General features: G+C 44.7%; 1 protein-coding gene across 1 annotated transcript in view; it reads right to left on the bottom strand.

The window, feature by feature from the left end:
- slc25a13 (solute carrier family 25 member 13) overlaps window positions 1–24,148 on the bottom strand; it is a gene marked incomplete at both ends in the record, with an annotated part of 99,856 nt that overhangs the window by 57,314 nt on the left and 18,394 nt on the right. Inside the window, 3 exons of the mRNA XM_080787066.1 lie at window positions 1,678–1,816; window positions 7,037–7,183; window positions 22,193–22,332. Coding sequence (XP_080643192.1) covers window positions 1,678–1,816; window positions 7,037–7,183; window positions 22,193–22,332 — 426 coding nt within the window. The remainder of the gene's footprint in view (window positions 1–1,677; window positions 1,817–7,036; window positions 7,184–22,192; window positions 22,333–24,148) is intronic.

The following is a 24,148-nucleotide window of genomic DNA, read 5'->3' as shown; positions in this document are numbered from 1 at the left end:
GCACGCGAACCGACCACATAATCACAGTGTCCCGACTTTGAATCCGTCTCTCCTGTGTGTGTTCACTGTACAGTCCAACGACGCAGAAATGCCATAAATCAAACGCAATGCATAAACAGTTTACTTGATTTGTTCGGTTTTGGATTTTCTCTCTCTTTTTTTCTTGTCCTATGGGAGGGTGTCGATGAAGAGTTTTTTCTTTGTTAAACGTTGGGCCTGTTCAGACTGCGAACAGTGATTCAGGGCCCACAGTAAACATTGTTATAATTTAGCTATTGAAAAATAGCAGATCTACAAGCTCATAGCGCGCCACCGAGTGGCGCGCTATGAGCTTGTAGGTCTGCTATTTTTGAAAAATCGTGAAAATATTTATTTCAGATTTTTTTTATTTTTTATTTTGAGGTCAGGCCTAAATGGGTTAAATCAAGCACTCTAAACCAGTACTCAACTTTATTGACCTGTAGCCAAATTCCAATACACAAAATCGCGGCCACTCTCGCTCATCACTCACACTCGAGCGCGGTGTTCTTACGGTATATATGAAACTGGTGAGCTGCCGAAATATGTGACCCTCTTGTAATGCAGTGGACTTCACAAACGTTAACAAGAAGGCCTTTAAATACGTGGCCTAAATACAGGTTGAACTCTGATATTTAAACAAGACCGGCAATGATTCACATCAGGTACACTGTGACGTTATGTGACTCACCATCTACACGATTGTCACATGTTTCAGCAGGTCACCAATCTCACCGTAACACCGCCATCATGCTGGAGTGACCCAGGTGTGTGAGTGAGGCGAGTCATGCGTCCAATAGCTGCTAGTGCTTTTTATATATGATACTGAGCACGGCAGTCAGCATAATGACATGGTCAAATGATGAGTCAGCGTATAGGACAGTGGACAGTGGTTTCCCAAAGTGGGGTCCGGGGACCCCCAGGGGTCCTTGAGGGAGTTCCAAGGGGTCCCCCAGCTAAATGATAGTTTGGAAACCAAATGGAGCCTTATGGGGTCTGTAACAAATGAGAGTGTACAAATGGAACTCGGAATTAAATGAAGGTTGAATTTACAATATAAATTGGGGGGTCTCAGAGACAGAGATGCCATTAAATGGGGGTCCGTATAGCCTATTGCATGTCAAACTGGGGGGTCCTTGTAATGAAAATGGTTGTCACTGCTAGAGCCGTAAAAACCTTCTCTTATGGGGGGGTCCATGGCATATCTCTTCAAATGGGGGGGTCCGCGGGGCTAATTAGTGTCAATTAGGGGGGGGGGGGGGGGGTCCTTGCCATGAAAAGGTTTGGGAACCCCTGGCCTATGGGATATGTAACCGACACGGTGTTGGGACGGCTTCAGCACGCCTCCGCCCAACACCACCGTAGGAGGTGGAAAACTAAACAACAACAAGTTTCCATGCATCCTCCGCCTCGCACACACACACACACACACACACACACACACACACACACACACACACACACACACACACACACACACACACACAGTAGCCTATACTGTATATGCATGTGTACTGCATGTTTGTAGGTCCTATATGTCCACTCGCTCGTGTGTGTGCGTGCATACGTATAAATGGAAGACTTCGTATAGCAGGCTATCGCTCCTCAATCCGTTCTCTCTAGATTACAGAATAGCTCTATCCATGGCGTGCGTAGTACCTTTAGTGACCTCCAGGTCTCGGCGGTGGCCGGACAGCGTGCTGAAGATCTTCCTGATGAGTTCCATGTTGTTGAGCAGCGAGTTGAAGCCGTTGAAGTAGGAGAAGCTCACCTGGTGGGAGGTGGTGCCCCCGGCCACCTACACACACACAGAGAGAGAGAGAGAGAGAGAGAGAGAGAGAGAGAGAGAGAGAGAGAGAGAGAGAGAGAGAGAGAGAGAGAAGAGAGAGAGAGAGAGAGAGGACAGAACCGTGTTGAAAACATTAAATTTTAGTTTTGAATAGTTTTCATTTGCGACCACAGGTCGCGGTTAACTATTAAATCGTGCATTTCCCGTCAATCGGTCACACCCCATATATGGTCATATGCCTTGTGACATCACATCAATATTAAGCCCATATATGGAGATCCCCGATGTCATCAATAATGACCAGCATGACTCTATACATCTCACCTCAAATCTCTAACCCTTGCGGGCCACGCTCATATTTTCTGGTCCTAAAATTCAGAAATACTGGCAGGACATTCACTCCACCTTGGAGACCATTCTGTGTTTCGAGATACCTCTGTCTGTTTCTTTTCTACTGTTGGGAAACATCCCTGAAGAGTTTCTAACACATGATAAATATTTAATCAAGATCCTCTTAGCATCAAGTAAAAAAGCAATCACACGACGCTGGTACCAACAGGACCCACCAACGAAAGATCAATGGATGGACATTATTGAGGAACTGTATTCTATGGAAAAACTAACATTCATACTGAGACTACAAGAGGATACATTCTATAAAAAGTGGGAAAAGTGGAATCTCTTCTCTCAGCCTATAGCGATATTGCAATAGGATTTCATTGATTGTTTGTTGTAATATGAAAAATGCAGCCTTTTTTCTTTTACTTTTTGTCCTTTTCTTTTCTTTTTCTTTCCCGTATTGTCTTGTTAGTTGAGTTCTTTTTTTTTGTCTGTTCTTCCTTCAAAGAAAATTAAGTGAAAAGAAAAAAAAACTCTAACCCTTAGATCTCCGTATATGGAGCTGACCTGTTCTGACATTCCATATGTTGATCCTTCCCCGTCTGTCCTTTCCTCTTCGATGTCTCCCTTTTGACCCATAACTGTCCATTCAAACTCTAGACGGGCCCGCCCCAAAGTTATTAGTGCAGCCGCGCCCGGCAGGCAGCGAAAACTAGAGTTCTCAGCAGGCCCGGAAATCAAAGCCCGGCCCTACCTGGGCCCTCATCAAACCCTGTACACTCAAGACACTTCCCCCGCGCTGCCACCCTTAGATCTCCATATATTGAGCTCATATACTGTATGAGGAGTTCTGACATTCCATGTTGATCTGACCTCATCAAACCCTGTATACACTCAAGACACGCTCCATATATGGCCAGCACAGAATTCATTCCATGTTGATCTGACCCCCCCCATGCCAAAGCACCAGCGCTCACCCAGCAGTCTGCTGTCACCCAGGCGGATGCGTGCACGTGACCGCTTCTCGCCTATTTAGTTTTAGTCACATTTTAGTCCCCTGGAATGTCGTAGTGTTAGTCTAGTATTAGTTCGGATTCTTGTCGACTAAAATCTACAGTTGATTTAGTCGACTAAAATGTATTTCGGCGGAACTTGGTGCCGTCGTAATTGCTGAAAATAGCCGATCTACAAGCTCACGTGAGCTTGTAGATCTGCTATGTTCAGCATGCAACAAGTTGGGCTGTATTTTGCGTGTCTCAAGTACCAGGTCTTATTCCCTAACTTCAGTAAACTGAAGACCTGGAGGTCGTGATCAATGCTCTTTGGCCACTCAGAATAGCCAAAATGGCATTGATCACGCCTCCAGGTCTTTAGTTTACTCAAGTTAGGGAATAAGACCTGGTATACTTAAGACACGCAAAATACAGCCCCCAAGTGTAAAATTACTTATACTGGCTCTATTTTCCACTATAGTCCCATCCTAACATTTCAGTCTGGTTTTTATTTGTTGACGAAAACTGTCAGTATATTTAGTCTTATTTGTAGTCATCAATGTAGTCGACAGACATTTCTCGTCGTGGAATTAGTCGACTATAAGGAATGGGGAGGAGAGGGAGGGAGAATTTAGAGCTATAGCGAGTGTAATTTCACATGCTTACATTTCCTAACAAAGCACCCAGAACCATGCATGACACATTGAGAGGCCGACTGCAACACAAAAGCAAACGGATGACCAAAACGCACGCACACACACACACACACACACACACACACACACGCGCACGCACGCACGCACGCACACACACACACACACACACACACACACACACACACACACACACACACACACACACACACACACACACACACACACACACACACACACACACACACACACACACACACACACACACACACACACACACACGCACGCACACACACTAACACACATCTAACAAGGGTTACCCATCGTTATGGATACACTGAAGTTATCAAAACAAACGCTCTGCTGGAAGATTACCCATAATCCCCTGAACGAGAAGACAAGAGGAAGAAAAAGCTGGGGCTTAAAACCGCCGGTTAATCAGCACCATGTCTCTCTCCCCTGCCACCAACCACCCTGCCGGGAGTATAAAGCCCTCTCCACCGCCAGTCTTTCCATCACACACACACACACACTGCACACACACACACACACACACTGCACACACACTGCACACACACACACACACACACACACACACACACACACACGCACGCAGACACTCAAGAGAGAGCATTTAATTAACTGGTCTTTATGAGGAGCAGGAAGCAGTAAAAAAAAAAAAAGGGGACAGAAAATAGACCGAGGTAAATAAAAAAAATAAAACTTTTAAAAATAGACGTTTAAGGGCTTCTTAGTAGGACATTCCAAACTCCCCACCACAGACAGACAGCCTCCTTTTTACGTTGCACAAAAAAGAAGAAAAAAAAAAAGAAGAAAAAAACATCTATCTTCCTCACGTTGGGGCTCTGGAGGCGCTGGATTCAGGCTCCATCGGTGTCTCTTTTTTTGATAGTATGACATTTTCCAGATTCTTTTCCGGATTTCAGTCCGTATATAACAGGACTTCAGCTGTGAATATGTGGGATTTTTAACCCATTTTGGCCGGGAACCCGTTTTGGTGTTTAGCATCATGTCGTGCTTTAGCTATTGAAAAATAGCAGACCTACAAGCTCATAGCGCGCCACCGAGTGGCGCGCTACGAGCTTGTAGGTCTGCTATTTTTGAAAAATCGAAGAACGACTGACATTTTTCTAGAATCTGATCTCAGGTCAGAATGGGTTATAATCAGACCAGTGTGTGTCCAGTGGAAACCTCGTATGAATCTGATCTCAGGTCAGAATGGGTTAAACCATTTAGACCTCTGAGGACGCATCTGTGTCACCTTGTAGCTTATATACCTTTTAACCCATTTTGGTCGGGATCCCCTTTTGGTGTTTTTGAGCATTATGTTATACTTGTTTAGCTATTGAAAAACAGCAGATCTACAAGCTCATAGCCCGGGAACCGACATAGAAACTGATATAGAAACATAACAAAAAACTGTCAAAAAATGGGTTAACCACTTTAACCATTATTTTAAACTTTAGCTGATGAAAAATAGCAGATCTACAAGCTACAAGCAGTTTTTTTCACAGCGATCGTTTTTAACTCACATTTTTTTCCTTCTGGGGGGGGGGGGGGGGAGGGGGGTGGGTCCCTGGTGCAACATATTTTCAGATGCAAAATCTTTTTTTTAGGTCGTTTGACATGAAATAGTTTGAGAAAACCACTGATTTTGTTGTTTTGTTTTTTGAAAACCGACAGGATTTAGAGAAAATAATATTTTGTAGAATTTCCTCTCAGGTCTTGATGGATTAAAAGGTTTTGCTGCCGTACTCAAGAGAGCGTGGGGGGCTTATTTCTTTTTTTTTGGGGGGGGAGGGGGGGGGGGGGGGGATACCAGGGCTTCCCTCTCGCTAGATGGCACTGTTTCCTTTACAGAGACACGTTTGGTGCAGCTGCTGGTGTGTGTGTGTGCGTGTGTGTGTGTGTGTGTGTGTGTGTGTGTGTGTGTGGAGAAGGGAAGGATTGTGGGGGTTGGGGTGGGATGGGTTGGGATTGGGTTTTAGTGGAACTGCCTCGACAGAAAGACACATTTGTATCTGTAGTACATGCGTGTGTATACAGTATATATACTGTGCATATATATATATATATATATGAGCATGCACCATTAGGCACACAGGCCCCCTCGTCTCAAACTCGACGCACATGCAGACTTGTCGCTGCAATAAGACGTGGAGAAAGAAGAGAACATGTTGGGTTGGGAGAGAGAGAGAGAGAGAGAGAGAGAGAGAGAGAGAGAGAGAGAGAGAGAGCGTGGTGTTGATTTATCTTTGTCGGCGAGTCCGAATTACAGGGGCCGCCGTTTCTCTGCCGTATTCTGCCCACGGTGCTGTCTTTAATGCGTCTGCAACAGTGTGTGTGTGTGTGTGTGTGTGTCTGTGTGTGTTTACTAACATCACTGGGAGAGATGACTGGTCGGCGAGGTAAACACAGCAGAGAAAATGACAGAGTCTACAAGGTGTTTATGAAATGGGGCAAGACGTCACACACACACACACACACACACACACACACGTGCGCAAAGACACACACACACACGCACACACACGCGCAGGCCGCCTGTTACAAACAAACACTCGGGGCTGCAACGCGAGACAAAGATGAAGCACCGAGTGTCTCCCGTCTTCCTATTCGTCCAGGCCCTGCTTGGCTTTGACACGGGCAGAGGGAGGTTCAACTTAATGACATGGTACAGTGGAGAGAGAGGGAGAGAGAGGGGGAGAGAGAGAGAGAGAGAGAGAGAGAGGAGGGTGGTGACAGCAAGAGAGAAAAAGGGAAGGAACTGTAAAGAGAGGACAAAATGAGTGATGATAGAAAGGCACAGTATAAAGAGATGATAGTACTATAGAGAGAGACAGAGAGAGAGAGAGAGATAGGAAGTAGTAGCAAGCAGAAGAATTTAAATCCCAGCTAAAATGTCGGGGGGGGAAAAACACTGGGGGAAAAGAGAGAGAGAGAGAGAGAGAGAGAGAGAGAGAGAGCTGTGTGTGAACAAGGAGAGAGAATGCAACGTGAAATGCAATGACAGGCGAGAGGGGGGGAGAGAGTGGGGGGGGGATAGAGCCAGAGAATGACAGGCAGAGAGAGAGAGAGAGAGAGAGAGAGAGAGAGAGCAAAACAAAATAGCAAACCAACAAAAAAAAGGAGCAAAAGAAACGAACAAGAGAGGAGCATGCATGGCACCGACTGAGCCAATCAGCTGTGCCCGTCCGTGTGTGTGTGTGTGTGTGTGTACCCACCGCCACCAGACTCTCCTCCACGAAGGGTGTGAGCATGTGAGGACGGCAGGTGACCATGATGTCCCGGAAGTCCAGCGCAGACACGGCGCCCGTGTGAGAGCGCTCCCGCTGGACGAAGGCCTGCCGCGCATGCTCCAGCTGCATCTCCTGAGAGAGAGAGAGAGAGAGAGAGAGAGAGAGAGAGGTGTCATGTCTGTGTAGAGTAACTTTGACGAGGGAGAGGACTGCACTCACTCCAGAGGGCCACTATAGTTCCACACTCACTCCAGAGGGCCACTATAGTTCCACACTCACTCCAGAGGGCCACTATAGATCCTCACTCACTCCAGAGGGCCACTATAGTTCCACACTCACTCCAGAGGGCCACATTGCATATTACTGTCGTAGCAAAAATAGCCCATCTACTGTACAAGCGCAAAGCTGAGCTTGTAGATCAGCTATTTTTACTATTATTTTAACTCAAATCCTGAATTATCTTTTGCTATTTTTGTAATTGGAGGCCTGAAAAGTACAATTTTTATTTAATTTAATTTCAAATGCATTTATAGTTATAGTTAGTTAACTTTATGAACTAAATACAAATACATTGGACATAAAAATATAATAATAATAATAATAATTCAGTCATTAAGCTACATATATACAGTAAACTGAAGTATTTAAAGCGGGTCATGTTTACATGTTTGGAATTGGAACAGCTGAAATCAATAATATATCAGTATTCTGATTAAGTGAAGGTGGGGGCCGCATGTGGCCCCCGGGCCGCCAGTGGCCCGTGTACAGTATGGTGTACAGTAGATACAGCATCATCACGTTTATGGTGGAAAAAGTACCATCAATACTGCAATGAGATAGAAATACTCTGTTACAAGTAAAAGTCCGGAATTCAAAATGTACTCGAGTGAAAGTACACAAACGTGTTGGCGTCAAAAGATGCACGCCTAAAGTATACCAAAAGTACAAAGTATATATACTCATTGTGAATGTCCCGTTTCAAGCTTTCAAATGCATTAAAAAAAATCTTTTGAAAATGGCAGATCTACAAGCTCACAATGTGTCGCTTGTAGACCGGCTAATTTCAAATGTATAATGGTGGTTAATGTACGTTTTGTAATAATATAGCCTACTGAAAATCTAACAAAACTAGTAATAACCAATAGTTTTCATATAAATGTAGTGGAGTAAAAGTACAATATTTGGATTAGAGATAGTGGAGCAGAAGTAAAAGTACAAAGTAAAAGTACAAATACCTCCGAAATGTATACAGTACTTAAGTAAAAGTACTTGGTTACGTTCCACCACTGCGTTTATGTGCATGGGCGGGTGGCAGCATTGCATGTACAGTATATGCACATCTACAGTACATCACCGTTGCGTGTGTGCGTGCACGTGGCCAGCGCCTCGGCATCAGTGCATGTGAATGGGTCAGCCTCATCGCGGGCCTGTGAGAGGACAGTATTGATGCATTCGCACAGTATCATGCGTGTGTGTGTGTGGACTGCATGTGTACAGTACTGTAGGTGCATGCATGGACAGCATCACATGCACGTGAGAGGATTCCTATAGCTTTCCAGCATACAGACCTGAAATGAATAATAATAGTTTTTATTGTCCCCGAAAAGGGATATTTGTCTGTTCAACAACAATTTACAATTTAGGCATTTAGCAGACGCTCTTGATCCATAGAGCGACTTACATTAAGCAAAAACAAAAGCATGTCTAAACTAAACTAAGAACGTAACAGTGGAGTATCTATGTCAACTATACATACTATATACTATATTATATATTATAATAATAATTATTATTATCTAAGGGGCTAGGCTGGGGCAAGTGCTACGGGCTGTGGTGGAGTCTGAAGAGGTGGGTTTTCAGACTACGGCGGAAGAAAAACATGGGGAACAACAGGACCAGATTGAAAAATGCCTTTTGTACAGTAATAACAGAAGATGAGGGGGGCAACAGATTAAATCACAGATTACAAGAAGTCTTTGCTGAAAACATGCATGGATAGTAATTTACAACAATGCACATATTTAGAGCATATATACACGCACGCATGAAGATTGCTGAATTGTGCACATGCAAAATTACAGTAGCATGCATGTACAAACACAACCACATAATGCATTGATGGGCTTCCCCGGCACCGTTCATCTCAGTTACCTTAAGGAGTCATGGTCTGGGGGTCAAGGTCAAGGTCTGGGGGTCCCTGCCCTGCCTGCCCACCCTCATGTGCCATCACTTGGGATCCGTGCACCCTCCCAAGCGCCACTTAAAAATGTTCAGCAGATACACAATTAGACACACACACACACACACACACACACACACACGCTCACTTTGTCTCACTTCTTACACGCACACACACACACACACACACACACGGTGGTCCAAGGGGGGGGAAAGCAGCAGATTGTGGTGGTGTGAAGGTCCCCCCAAAGGCCCTTGAAATGAACAGCCATTATCAGTAGTACAGTACCTGCAACCACAAGTCTAGAGAGGCTGCAAAACAAACCACAGACATGCAACACCTACTGCACTTCCTGTGTCTGGCATGAGCACGGTTCAGGTTCTGCAGACCTACCGTACTGTACTGTACTGTAGGCAGTGGTGGACAGCAACTAGAAGTACATTCACTTAACCCATTTTGACCCGAGATCAGATTCTAAAAGTGTCTTCTACATCCTGACAGTTTTCTGAAAAAGCCATGTTTCTAGGTCAGTGGTTCTTCGATTTTTCAAAAATAGCAGACATACAAGCTCGCTATGAGCTTGTAGATCTGCTATTTTTCAATAGCTAAAGCATAACATAATGCTAACACCAAAAGGGGTTCCTGCCCAAAATTGGACTCAGTTTTGAGCATTCCGTTATACTTTATTGTAGATTTATTTGAAAAATCCTGAAAATGTGGCTGATATCTTTGAATATATTCTTTCAGAGCGAACATTTTTAACTCAAATCTTTGCTTCTGGGAGGGTCCCTGGAACAGCATATTTTCAGATGGGGGGGGGGGCGGCGGCGGGCAATTACATATATTTTTTGGGGGTCCTTGACATGAAAATGTTAGAAACATGAGGTTTTTCAGAAAACTGTCATGGATTTAGAAGGTATTTGTAGAATTGTCGTCAGGTCTAAATGGGTTAAGTACTGTACTTGCCAGCATTTTCAACCGTTCAACTCTTATTTTGCCATATATTATCCAAAACCCGGAAGCGGATGTTACAAAATGTTACTACTACTACTACCTGTGTTGTCGCATCCACTCCCGGTGGATCAGCGTCCAGGCTTTCCTATGGGCCATGCGGAAAACAAAGCTTGCCTTGACCAGAAATGCCATCTGGGACAAGGACAATTGGAGATAAAGGCGATGGAAAGAAACAGATGTGGACGACGTGGGTGCACGAGAAATCCAAGATGGGCGCGCTCCGGTCCCTTTGACGTCACCAGCTAGCAAGACAATGCTAATGTGAGCATATAGCATCTCGACTCGATCGATCAAAAGCTCCATAAAAGAAGACCCTTTGGCGTGAATCTACGGCGCTAAAGGCGGGCTCCGAGTTAATAGAAATTCTTAGGTATTATTTGTACTTTTATTGAGTGAGCTCTTTGGGTTTGTGTCCATTCTCCATTTTGTGTTCCGTTTTCCATTGCCACCGGTCCCTATATGACCCAATTCCACTCTCAAGGACGAAGGATTAATCTTATGATTTCAATTTATTCTTTCCCACGTGAAAAAGGGGGCCAGGAATGTGACAACCAAATCTCTCACAGCAACTCATAGTGACATCCAGTCAACGATAGCATTATAAAGGACAGTCAGAATCTAGGAGGACCACATACCAGTCGACTCACATTTAATTTGGTTCGTCAGCATCTGTCCGTGAAATTAGGCCTCCTCCATTGGACGTTTTATTCAAGCACGTGGAACGGCATTCAAAGAACTCCCGGGCCAAAATAAACCTGACGCAACCCGTTGGCTTTTTACAGCGCCGCGTGCCAGTTGGGAGGGAGTGAGACGTCTCTTTATGCCATCTCGGGGGTTAACATTTGGGATCTTTGGACTGACATTTACACACAAAAAAAAAAACGCAAAGTGGAAACCGGTTCGAAAGAAGCAAGAAACATTTGAACCCAAAAGGGCCTGAAGAACTGCACAAAAACAGAGCCATAGCCGCAGTAGTTTTCTGATAGAACGCCCCTCGAGCACAGCATGGGGGCTAGCATCAAAAAACGTTAGAGAGTGCCATGATTAAAGAGGTAAAAGCACTAGATGTTGTGCGAGGGAATGGACTGATACAGTTACACACACACCCCCCCCTTTGGGGCGGACAGCGAGAGGCCACCGAGACATTCACAGTCACTTTAATTGTCCTTGGATGAGAATAATAATAAAATAAAATAAAGCATGACAAGCCACCTCTGTTTACTTTCAATGGCTGGCGTTTCCCCCCCCCCCTCTCCAAAGTTAAACAATGGATATATGAGTGGAAAAGGATCTCTCTCTCTCTCTCTCTCTCTCTCTGCATGGGACTATAAAGCTGTTACAAGAGGAAGCTGCACGGCATAACTGCCCATTAAAAAAGCGCTTGCCAATGAGCCTTCCACACACAGTGACTTTAAGTGCTGCCCATTGCCTTTTCTTGGAGGTGTCAAACGTATAATTGAAATTTTGAAAACTTTGGTTCCGCGTCGACGTTCCAAAAATCCGAGTCGTCGGAGTGTGTGTCACAGGAGCGCTGCGTGTTGCACACACACCCCTCCTCCACCACCACCACCAGTAAATGCGTTGATTTCGTTGACTAATACTATGACAAAAAACATGTTCGTCGACTACCTTTTTTCACAGACGAAAACTCAATGGAAACTAAATTAAAAAGCTATGACGACTAAACTAAAGACTACCGTTTTTGTCTGTGTCTGTGTGTGTACACGTAACTCGATATATTGACAATTTCGTCAACAAATAAAAACTAGACTAAAACGTTAGAAAGGGACTGGTGGACAAGAGATCCAGTAAAAGTCATTGTACACTTGGTTGCATGCTGAAAATAGCCGATCTACAAGCTCACAACGCGTCGCAGCGAATCAGCCATTGCGACGGCAAAAATGGTGAAAATGTGCCTCAAATTTGGAACATATTTTTTCAGAACAAACGTTTTAAACTCAAATCCTTGCTTCTGGGGAGGTCCCTGGAACAACATATTTTCAGATGGGGGTCGGAGGCCAATTATTACAGATCATTTTCGGGGTCCTTGACATGAAATATTGAGTGATATATAGGCCTATAGAAACATAGGGTATTTCAGAAAACTGTCAATTCTTTTCAGGCCTATAAATGGGTTAAGTAATAAGACCCGGTATACTTAAGACACGCAAAAATACAGCCCCTAAATGACTAAAAAAAACAAAATGTGCTGTCAAAACCAACACTGCCTCCTCCATATTATAGGATTCAAACTCTCTCCCCTTGTCAGCTATACCACGTGCTGCCACCCCCCCCCTCTGGTCAACTGGCGCTGGCCGCCGCCGTTGCCAGAAAAACTGCATCACTCCCAACAACACAACAACGCAGAGAGAGAGGCTGGTCCTTTGGCCGGCGTCCATGCGTTGAGAAATGCATGTGTAATTGGTGAGAATCTCTGGCTTCCATCGAGACAGTAATTGGCCCGGAGAGAAGAAGCCCCTTGTGAGAAATAGTGCCGCGCAAACGTTTTCCCCGATAATCCCATCTTGTGAGCATCTGGCATCAGCAGCAGCGCCCGGGCCGGTTTGGTTATAATGGCTGAGAAAAACACAATGGAGACATACATGTATGTGTATACGGAGCAAGGAGGAACAAGGGTGGGAACGTTCTTAACCAATTCTGGCTGGGAACCCATTTTGGTGTTAGCATCATGTTATGCTTTAGCTATTGAAAAATAGCAGATCTACAAGCTCATAGCGCGCCACCGAGTGGCGCGCTACGAGCTTGTAGGTCTGCTATTTTAGAAAAATCGAAGAACGACTGACATTTTTTTAAATCTGATCTCAGGTCAGAATGGGTTAATCAGACCAGTGTGTGTCCCAGTGGAAACCTCGTATGAATCTGATCTCAGGTCAGAATGGGTTAAGGGGGGGCGGGAGAAAGCATAGAGTGATAGGACATTATAAATTACAATGCATGCGGTACACATGACTACATCTATCTATAAATGCACCGAGTCTCTGTCTGTGGGTGTGTGTGTGTACACACGTAAACTCGATAACTGTTCGCCCCCCCATGCACCGACTTGGAATGAGACACACGTGGCGTTCCACACCACCACAGGGGGGAGTGCAGTGCCCGGTGTCGAGTCGGTCGGTCGGAGGCACGGTTGTCCAGAACCGCCCCAAAAAGACCTCTGCCCCCGGAGGTCCATATATGGAGCTGGACTGTTCCGACATCATTCTGACGTCTACATAAGACGGGCATGCCGGACAAAAAACTTCATTTATGGGCATAAGACAGACATATCTGGGAAATGCATGCAATTCCAACTCGCATCGTTCCAAGTACAGCAAGTGCCCAACGGGGGGAACCGGCATAGTGTACATAATATAAGATAATTTGGCGTGTGCGCGTGCGTGACGAACTAGGAGCCAGTGTATTACTCTGGGTTAGTATACAAAGGCATCATACTGTATATAGCTATCCACTTTACAGGTACTGCCCTTAGATAGCACTTCTGTAGACTTAGATAGCATTTGAAACAGACTTATAGCATGTTATGTAGACAGCACTAGAATTGCATTGTATATAGTCATAGCACGCCATAGTACATATGTATAGCATAGTAGTACGTTCTTGAGTACGTCATCCACGTATGTTAGCGTTGGGGACGTCCTCGTGACCGCGGTGCCTGTGTGTTGGTTCCCACAGCACTGGTTTGCTGGCGGGCAGCTCTTGGTGTCTTTGGGCAGTGTGTCCTGCTATACTAGTCTCATTCTCCTGGCTGCTATTTTCTGGCTCACCCCTTGGCATTCCATCATACAGATTTGTGTCGGTAACATGTGTGCTCGTATTGATGTGGAGTGCTGCACGCAGCATTCTGGTGTATAGCACCCATCGAGAGACTTCTGCAGGGTTGGCTTCAGGGTCCATAGCATTCACTGCCGTATAGGAGAACGGACTCTACCGTTGCGTAGAAGAAGCTGAGTTTGGTTTGACAGAGGGAGGTTGGAGTTCCATACACTGGCCATGCCATTTAGGGCCCTCCATGCAAGTGCCTTCCTCACTTTCAGTAAGATAACTTCAGTTAGTTAATAATACCAATATATAAGCCCTTGTTTTACTTTTTGACTATACCAAAGGTACCGGCAATTATGCAGCCAATGTGTCCCAGTTTTTCTTTTGTTCTCAAATAGAAACTTTATTCAAATTTTAAAAAATCAATTTCATTTCCAGAGTCTTCCCATTTTTCTTTATTTTCCGTTTGTCCGTCCGTCCGTCCGTCCAGTTAATATCGTAATACTGATAGATTATTGATTTGGGCTTTTACAATTCCAAACATGACCCGCTTTAATTACTTCTAATCAGTCTAAATTAGTAGCTTAATGAGTAGAATTGAAAACGTCTTTTTGATGTCCAATGTATTTGTACTTCATAGTAGTTCATAATAAAAAAATAAAAGAAATGATGTAACTTTTCTGGATTCCAATTCAAAAATAGCAAAATATAATTCAGCATTCCAAATACAAGCTCAAGAAGAGCTTGTATAGACCACCCCCGGATGTATACTGTATAGACTCCAAAATCATGATCAGACACAAAACACCTGGCATCAGTCGGGGCTCTCTACTGTGCCAATATGGACGCGTACACAACGCTCCGAGCACATCCCCATGTTTACCGTAGTCAGTCTGGCAACGTCTGCTGCCAGTTGTAGCAACAAGGTCGTTTTTTTACAGCTTGGTCCATCTGTCTGTCTGTCTACACCAGGGGTGCCCAACAGGTAGATCGTGATCTACCAGTAGATCACAAAGGCCGTGCAGGTATAGATCACATGACATGCCCCTTAAAGAATATTTAATTTATATATAAAAACTTTTTCTTTTGGCATCTGCCACTTGAATTAATTAAGTTGACTTGATTGATTGACATATACAAAAAGGGCCTGTTTTCGAGAGTCTAGCTGCGCCCAAATAAAAAAACTCTTACTGATTCCATTTCTCCCCTTTCTATTACCCATTCCAAGTGCATTCGACTTAAATGTGATGCCAGCAGCCGCTATTCCAAAGCCATTTTCAGCAATGGTATTATAATGTTTTGGGTGGGTGGATCTTGTTGAGCTGGGGTCATTTTGAAAGTAGCTCTCAAGTTAAAAAAAAAAGTGTGGGCACTCCTGGTCTACACTCTTCTACAGCAAGGGGGAAAAGCAGCCTAGAAGAGTGTCCGTCCATCTGTTTGTCTGTAAACAGCCTAGAAGAGTGTCCATCCATCTGTTTGTAAGCAGCCTAGAAGAGTGTCCATCCATCTGTCTGTCTGTAAGCAGCCTAGAAGAGTGTCCATCCATCTGTCTGTCTGTAAGCAGCCTAGAAGAGTGTCCATCCATCTGTCTGTAAGCAGCCTAGAAGAGTGTCCATCCATCTGTCTGTAAGCAGCCTAGAAGAGTGTCCATCCATCTGTCTGTCTGTAAGCAGCCTAGAAGAGTGTCCAACCATCTGTCTGTCTGTAAGCAGCCTAGAAGAGTGTCCATCCATCTGTCTGTCTGTAAGCAGCCTAGAAGAGTGTCCGTCCATCTGTCTGTCTGTAAGCAGCCTAGAAGAGTGTCCGTCCATCTGTCTGTCTGTAAGCAGCCTAGAAGAGTGTCCATCCATCTGTCTGTCTGTAAGCAGCCTAGAAGAGTGTCCATCCATCTGTCTGTCTGTAAGCAGCCTAGAAGAGTGTCCATCCATCTGTCTGTCTGTAAGCAGCCTAGAAGAGTGTCCATCCATCTGTCTGTCTGTAAGCAGCCTAGAAGAGTGTCCATCAATCTGTCTGTAAGCAGCCTAGAAGAGTGTCCATCCATCTGTCTGTCTGTAAGCAGCCTAGAAGAGTGTCCATCCATCTGTCTGTAAGCAGCCTAGAAGAGTGTCCGTCCATCTGTCTGTCTGTAAGCAGCCTAGAAGAGTGTCCATCCATCTGTCTGTCTGTAAGCAGCCTAGAAGAGTGTCCATCCATCTGTCTGTCTGTAAGCAGCCTAGAAGAGTGTCCATCCATCTGTCTGTCTGTAAGCAGCCTAGAAGAGTGTCCGTCCATCTGTCTGTCTGTAAGCAGCCTAGAAGAGTGTCCGTCCATCTGTCTGTCTGTAAGCAGCCTAGAAGAGTGTCCATCCATCTGTCTGTCTGTAAGCAGCCTAGAAGAGTGTCCATCCATCTGTCTGTCTGTAAGCAGCCTAGAAGAGTGTCCATCCATCTGTCTGTCTGTCTGTAAGCAGCCTAGAAGAGTGTCCGTCCATCTGTCTGTCTGTAAGCAGCCTAGAAGAGTGTCCATCAATCTGTCTGTCTGTAAGCAGCCTAGAAGAGTGTCCATCAATCTGTCTGTCTGTAAGCAGCCTAGAAGAGTGTCCATCCATCTGTCTGTAAGCAGCCTAGAAGAGTGTCCATCCATCTGTCTGTAAGCAGCCTAGAAGAGTGTCCATCCATCTGTCTGTAAGCAGCCTAGAAGAGTGTCCATCCATCTGTCTGTCTGTAAGCAGCCTAGAAGAGTGTCCATCCATCTGTCTGTAAGCAGCCTAGAAGAGTGTCCATCCATCTGTCTGTCTGTAAGCAGCCTAGAAGAGTGTCCGTCCATCTGTCTGTCTGTCTACACTCTTCTACAGCACCTGTCTGTGGCCGCTAATCGTGCGAATATTAAGAGTGTCGCAGTCCCGCCACCCTTTCATGACGACAACGACGAAAGGCCCGGAAAATAATTCCCCATAGACGTTTCAAAAGGTATTTATTTAAAGACATTTAATCCTCGGACAAAGCCAACTCTTGTTGACTCTGTGTCATGACGATAAACACAATGTTTTGGGCCGATCAAAAAAATTGAAAAGAAGAGTGATATACCCTGCCCTTTTTAAGTGGTGCAATCACTCCCATTAAGGAGCTTTGTGTGTCCGTGTGGCTGGCTGTCTGGCTGTCTGTCTGTCTGAGCACGAAAATAGCGTGTCACTGTTGCGCAGCCTAACACACACACACATACAGTATTAACTGTATGATGATTTCGGGTGTGACAGTACAGTACAGTAGAGGGACCCCCACATGGTAACTCTGTCATTTCTTGACGTTTCGGACACGGGGCGGCTCGCCGGAACCGGGCCGGCACCCTCATGGGTGCGTTCCTGTGGGCCTGGAAGTTTCGGATGACCCCGACAATATGCAAATATGTCTTCTCTGTGTATTTTTGGTTTCTTCCTCAAACCGAGACAAAATTCCCGAATCGAAAAGTCACCAGTTTAGTGACATCCTCATAACCCTAACCCCTCCCCCCGTTATCACACAACAACAGCTGTGGGCGAGGCTTATAAGTTCAGGTGGGTGGTGATAAGGTCTTCTATTTATTTTTTTTAATCGTGAAAATGCGGCACAAATCTTTGAATATATATTCTTTATTCAGAGCGAACGTTTAGTTTCGACGTCAGGCCTAAATGGGTTAAAAACACAAGTACAAGTACTTCTGTATTGAAAAGCATTTCGAAAGGTTTGAGGAAGCACTGACGTGGAGAGCAAAAGCAAGGGAATAAAGGTCACCATATAGGAGCCCATGTACTGTACCATTTACTGTACCAGCAGACTGTTCATATGCCAACATATGTTCACGGGCCTCTTTAGACAGGAACATCCACCGTTGTACAATATACACCGGGAAGGATTGGTCTGTATACAAAACATCAGAAGGATATTTCTACTCGGTGCGGCCAGAGTGCAAATAAAACCAGCCAAAATGTAACTTCCTCTTCCTCTACCCCTTTAGACCCCGACGTCGACATTGAAAAAATGTATTTTCTGAAAAGAACTATGTCAGTTGTTCTCAATGTCAAGGGACCCCAAATATATATGACATTGGCCACTGACCGACCCCCCATCTGATAATATGTAGTTCCAGGGACCCCTCTCAGTATAGCAAAGATTTGAGTTAAAAAAAACTCGCTCTGAAAGAACATATATACTCAAAGATTTCAGGCACATTTTCACGATGTTTTAAAAAAAAATAGCAGACCTATACAAGCTCGTAGCGCACGACTCGGTGGCACGTTACGAGCTTGTAGATCTGATCAAATCGCTTATATATGAGCATGATCAATTGCCACCGAGCCACGGGCTCGGTGCAAAAATATGCATTTCATATAGTTGAGCAGTGAGAGCCGCGCTGGCCACTTGGCCCTGCAGCTATATAATACGACCACAGAGTGACTTACTGGGAGAGAACTGGGAACGCTGTCAATGCAAAGTACAGAGTCTACCGGCCATAACACCACACACACACACACACACACACACACACTGACACACACACACACGCGCGCACACCAAAAACTAACCCACACACAGAGACTTATAGACACGCACACAAACATGTTCGCAGATACAAAAAACACGTCGTCAACGAGCCTGCGTCTCTGAAGAGGCAGACGAGAGCACAGACACACCTGAATGGAATGATGCAAATCAACAACGGTAACACAAAGAACACAAGCAACGTGTACATAATAGGCGGGCGCGAGCACGCACGCACACACACACACACACACACACAGACACACACACACACACACACACACACACACACACACACACACACACACACACACACACACACACACACACGTACCCCAATATCCATGTGCTGCAGGCCACTATGTATAAACCATTTAGGACTGAGACCAAGATTCTAAACTATAATTTTTATCCCACGATTTTATGAAAACCCATTTTTTTCGCCCATCAGTGTCAATTATCTAATGTAATCCCGGGCGCTATACACCTGGGGGTATACAAATGTCTTCATGACAGATTTCTGAAAAACCTCATGTTTCTATATCAGTGATTTTCAAACTATTTCATGTCAAGGACCCGCAAAAATTGGGGCCGCCGACCCTATCTGAAAATATGGTGTTCCAAAGATTTGAGTTAAAAACGTTTGCTCTGAAAGAATGATATATATATATATTTAAAAAAAATTGCACCACACTTTCACCATTTTTCAAAAATAGCAGATCTACAAGCTCGTATAGACCTGCTATTTTGTCCCAACAGCTAAAGTATAACATAATGCTTAATAATAAATAAAAGGGGTTTCCCGTCCCGAAGGGGCTAAGCCATCTGGTCCACGTTAAGTGCAATATAACCCATTCTGCACGGGAAGGGTGTTTTAACTAAAGCATCATGTTATACTTTAGCTATTGAAAAATAGCAGATCTACAAGCTCATAGCGCACCACCGAGTGGCGCGCTACGAGCTTGTAGGTCTGCTATTTTTGGAAAATCGAATAACGACTGACATTAGAAACATAGCTTTTTCAGAAAACTGTCAGAATGTAATGTATAGAAGACATTTTTTAGAATCTGATCTCAGGTCAGAATGGGATAAAAAGCCTCATTCAGATACATGGTGAGTGTGGATGCAAACTTGGCACAGTGCGGACCACCCCCCCACTCCCCACCCACCCACCCACCCCCACCAACCAACACCACCACCTCTCACTGCTTTAGGACTGATTTAAGTCTAGACATCATATTGGAAAAATGGCTCGCACGCCACAAATACATTCGGATCGGAACGTTCCGGCACCACTGTGCCTACTGCCGTGCTATTTATAAATGGAGATGGAGCTGTGTGTGCGAGTGTGCGTGTGTGTGTGTGTGTGTGTGTGTGTGTGTGTGTGTGTGTGTGTGTGTGTGTGCGTGCGTGCGTGTGTGTGTGCGCGTACCTGTTTGAGAATAGGTGGAGCAGAGAAATGCTAGGTGCATGTCAGCTAATGGAAAACAAATGCAGACAAAGTCGCAAAGAATATATATATATATATACATAACGTCAGTGTTTCATTAATGGCTAATCTGGCCAACCTGGAGCGGGCTGTGTTTGAGAGAGAGGCCTATAGTATATGGACCAGGAAAAGAACCCCAATAGTTAACCCATTCTGACCTGAGATCAGATTCATAACGAGGTTTCCACTGAACACACACTGGTCTGATTAACCCATTCTGACCTGAGATCAGATTCTAAAAAATGTCAGTCGCTCTTCGATTTTTCAAAAATAGCAGACCTACAAGCTCGTATCGCGCCACTCGGTGGCGCGATATGAGCTTGTAGATCTGCTATTTTTCAATAGCTAAAGCATAACATGATGCCAACACCAAAACGGGTGCCCGGTCAGAATGGGTTAAGTGTGCGTGCGTCATACTGTAAAAAAACGAGCATCAAGCAATACCATTTTCGAAAACAAAAACATTCATGCGATTCGCCGACGATGTTGCCATGAATTACGTTCATGGGTTTGATCTGGAAGAAGGTAAAAGTAATAAAAAAAACGAAAGACCTAACGAAAGAAAGATAGAAAGAAAGAAAGTAAGAAAGAGCAATGAAATGGCTAACAGAGGACAGACTGTGACGGACAAAGTGACCATCATGTTGACAGAAATACGAAAGACAGCATGTGAAATTGATAGAGAGCGAGTGGAAATGGAGTGTGTGCGTGTGTGTGTGTGTGTGTGTGTGTGTGTGTGTGTGTGTGTGTGTGTGTGTGTGTGTGTGTGTGTGTGTGTGTGTGTGTGTGTGCGCATGTGTGTCCGTCTGCCCGCCTTTTCTATGTGCGAGACTGGGCAGAACAGACCGATCTAGAGACAGGATCCAGAGAGACCCATAGTGACTCCGTTCCTTCCATTAAGGATGTGACCCGTTCCGGGGACCCCAAGAGAACGGCTGCTTTTCATCTAATCAGAGATGTAGGTCATTTAGACCTATAAGACTTACTATCCCTAGTTTTTGAAATGGTTCCCTGAAGGATTGGCAAGAAGGAGGAAAAAAAAGAAGCTCAATCATTGCTATACAATCTGCCAGTTTGATGTGAGCAATAGCTATATTTTCAGCATAGCTCACTACATTTGTTTTCATTGTTGTTGTTTTTTTTGGGGCATATATATATATACATACATACACTCAAATCTTTATTTAGGGGTGCCTGGAACTAAGTGTTTTGAGATGGGCGGTCAGCATCCAAATACATCCAATTGTGGGCGTCCTTGACATGAAGAGGTTTGAGCACCACTGATATGGAAAACGTACGTTTGTCAGACATTTAGAAAATGTCGTTTAGAATTTTAGAAATCGGCCTCATGAGATCTTTTCCTGCATGGACTGAGCTCAAAACAGTACGGTAACTATATGACGCTTAAACTGTTATATTCAGCCCGAGTGGCTGGCTTTTGACTGGCTAGTCAGTGGTTTCCATACTTTTTCATGTCACGGACCCCCAGATTCACACTAATTAGGCCGCGGACCCCCAATTGAAAAGATACGCCAGGGACCCCCATAAGAGAAGATTTTTACAGCTCTAGCAGAGATTCTCAACCCCCGGAGAATCAAGGACCCCCATGTATATTAGCCTATAGTACAGACCCATATGTAATGGCATTTATATCTCTGGAACCCCAATTTATATTGTTAAATCAAAGTTAATTTAACTCTGAGAGTGTACAAATGGAACCAAACAGACCCGTTAGGGTCCGCTTTGGTTCCATTTGAGTTACAGACCCATAAGGGTCCATTTGGTTCCTAACTATCATTTAGCTGGGGACCCCATGGAACTCCCTTAACCCATTTTGGGAGGGAACCCCTTTTGGTGTTAGCATCATGTTATGCTTTAGCTATTGAAAAATAGCAGATCTACAAGCTCATAGCGTAGGTCTGCTATTTTTGACTGACACAGAAACAGAGCTTTTTTCAGAAAACTGTCAGGATGTAGAAGATTTTTCTTTTAATCTGATCTCAGGTCAAAATGGGTTAAGGACCCCCTGGGGGTCCCCGGATCCCACCTTGCTAGTGTGTGAGTCAAACTCTACCGTGTGGGACACGAATTAGTGAATGCAAAATAATACATTCACTTGCATGGTTGAGTGTGCCACAGAAAAATCAGGAGATGGAGAATGGAGATCCCTCGCACAAACTCACCAGAAGAAACTGGGTGAACTCTCCGTAGTTCATCTCCTTGGTCCGCTCCGTGCCGAAGTGCAGCCGCATGAACTCACAGTCCCAGTTGAAGGGGATGTGTTGGTGGACGGTGGTCTGGCTGAACACCTGCTTCACGTCCTCTGTGGAGTAGATACAAAACAAGCCCAAATTGATTAAATCAATTAATTACCAGCTGCATTATTATTATCTGTGGGTCTGCTGCTGACGTTATGCCACTTTTTTTTAGCTGCGCTCCGCTGTTATGCTCAAATTAGTGACCCTAAAGAATTCTGAGGCAACATGGCTGGAGACGAGGCAGCCAATCAGAACTGCTCGACTAGCCATGCTAAAGTATAACATAATGCTTAGTTAAAACACCAAAAGGGGTTCCCGCCCCAAAATGGGTTAACCCATTTAAGTTTAGTTTTCTGAAAAACCTGTTTCTATGCGTCAGCGGTGCTGCTCAACCTTTTTCATGTCAAGGACCCCCAGAATTATATGTATTTGGGAACGGAGGCCCAATTGAAAATATGTTGTTATCCAGGGACCCCCAGAAGCAAAGATTTGAGTTAAAATAGTTCGCTAGGCCATCCAGCCGTTTCTCTCATTTCATGTCTCGGAGCCATAGAGTAGAACCGGCTCGACGGTCGTCCGAAATATTCTTTACTAAATACCTCTTACTAAGCTGGGATGACCAGATCTTATGCATGTCATTGCAGGCTGACCGGGCCATACATACCCTTCCTAGTTTGAAAGTCCTTGAAGATATATGAACCCAAATACTTGTAGTCATCAACCTGATATAAGTCAAGGTGGGGACCCCCGGGCCGCCAGTTGCCCATGCATGATGTAGGCCATGCCGCAACCCCCTAAGGTTAATCCATCAATTGATTTGACTTTGACTATTCCATTATTTATTATGTCCTATAATGTATAGGAGAGCTTGGGAATGTGTCTTTGGCCTTGTTAAAAATGAAAACAGAGGAACCCATGGCAACATATTATGTACTGTACTGTAGTCTATATTGTGCCGTCTAGTGCAAACGCATTTGACACAATGGTAATATATAGTTCTCGAGCCGTTGCCATTTCATGTCCTCGATTCAGTTTGACGCCAACATGCTCGCCTTTTGCTATACTTAATAGGTGTCCGATATCAGATAATCTGTTCTAGTTTGAAAAAGCAAAAGCAGTATATCCTATACAGGTGACACAATTAAAGTGAAGCGCTTGTAAATGTAAAGAAAACAGTGTCGTCCGCCTACATTCCGTTTGCTATAGCCAAGGGTGGTGGTGGTGGTGGTGGCGAGGGGCTGTGGTGGTGGGTGAGAGGAAGGGGTGTAGGGTGAGATAGATCACTGTGTGTGTGCGCGCGCGAGTGTGTGTGTGTGTGTGTGTGTGTGTGTGCGTGTGTGTGTGTGTGTGTGTGTGTGTGTGTGTGTGTGTGTGTGTGTGTGTGTGTGCGTGCGTGCGTTGCGATGCGATGCGTGCGATTGGCAGCATTACTCTGAAGTCTGGAACCCTGAGGTGGGAAGAGAGAGAGAACGTTTGAACTTATTGCAATATTTCACATTTGCCTAATTGATTTAAACAGGCCTAATGCCAGGCATTCTGTAGGTGTGTACCGAGGTCCCGGGTACATTAGGGTTGATTTGAAATGCACACACCGTCTTGCCTCGGAAAAGCAAGAGGAAGAGAGTATACGCGCGGATTTCCTTTTTAATTGTTTCTGTCGACGGGGGGGGGGGAGGAAGATCATCGCAGCTGATTATATATGCACATATCTAAATGTTCATATTTTTAAAAGGCTCAATTAGAGCGAAGGTGTCTCCGTGGCAGTTAAAAGGTTTGTTGTTTTTCTGCCTCTTCCAAAAGGTTAATGAATATCCCAATGCCAGTGAGCAATGAGCCTTTGGCGCACAAGTGGAAAATTGCATGAAAAACATTACGCGCATT

The sequence above is a fragment of the Protomyctophum bolini genome (genome assembly GCF_963924005.1).
Source record: "Protomyctophum bolini genome assembly, chromosome: 17".
In the NCBI taxonomy this organism is placed as follows: Eukaryota; Metazoa; Chordata; class Actinopteri; order Myctophiformes; family Myctophidae; genus Protomyctophum; species Protomyctophum bolini.
This window is presented reverse-complemented; position numbering and strand designations above follow the sequence as displayed.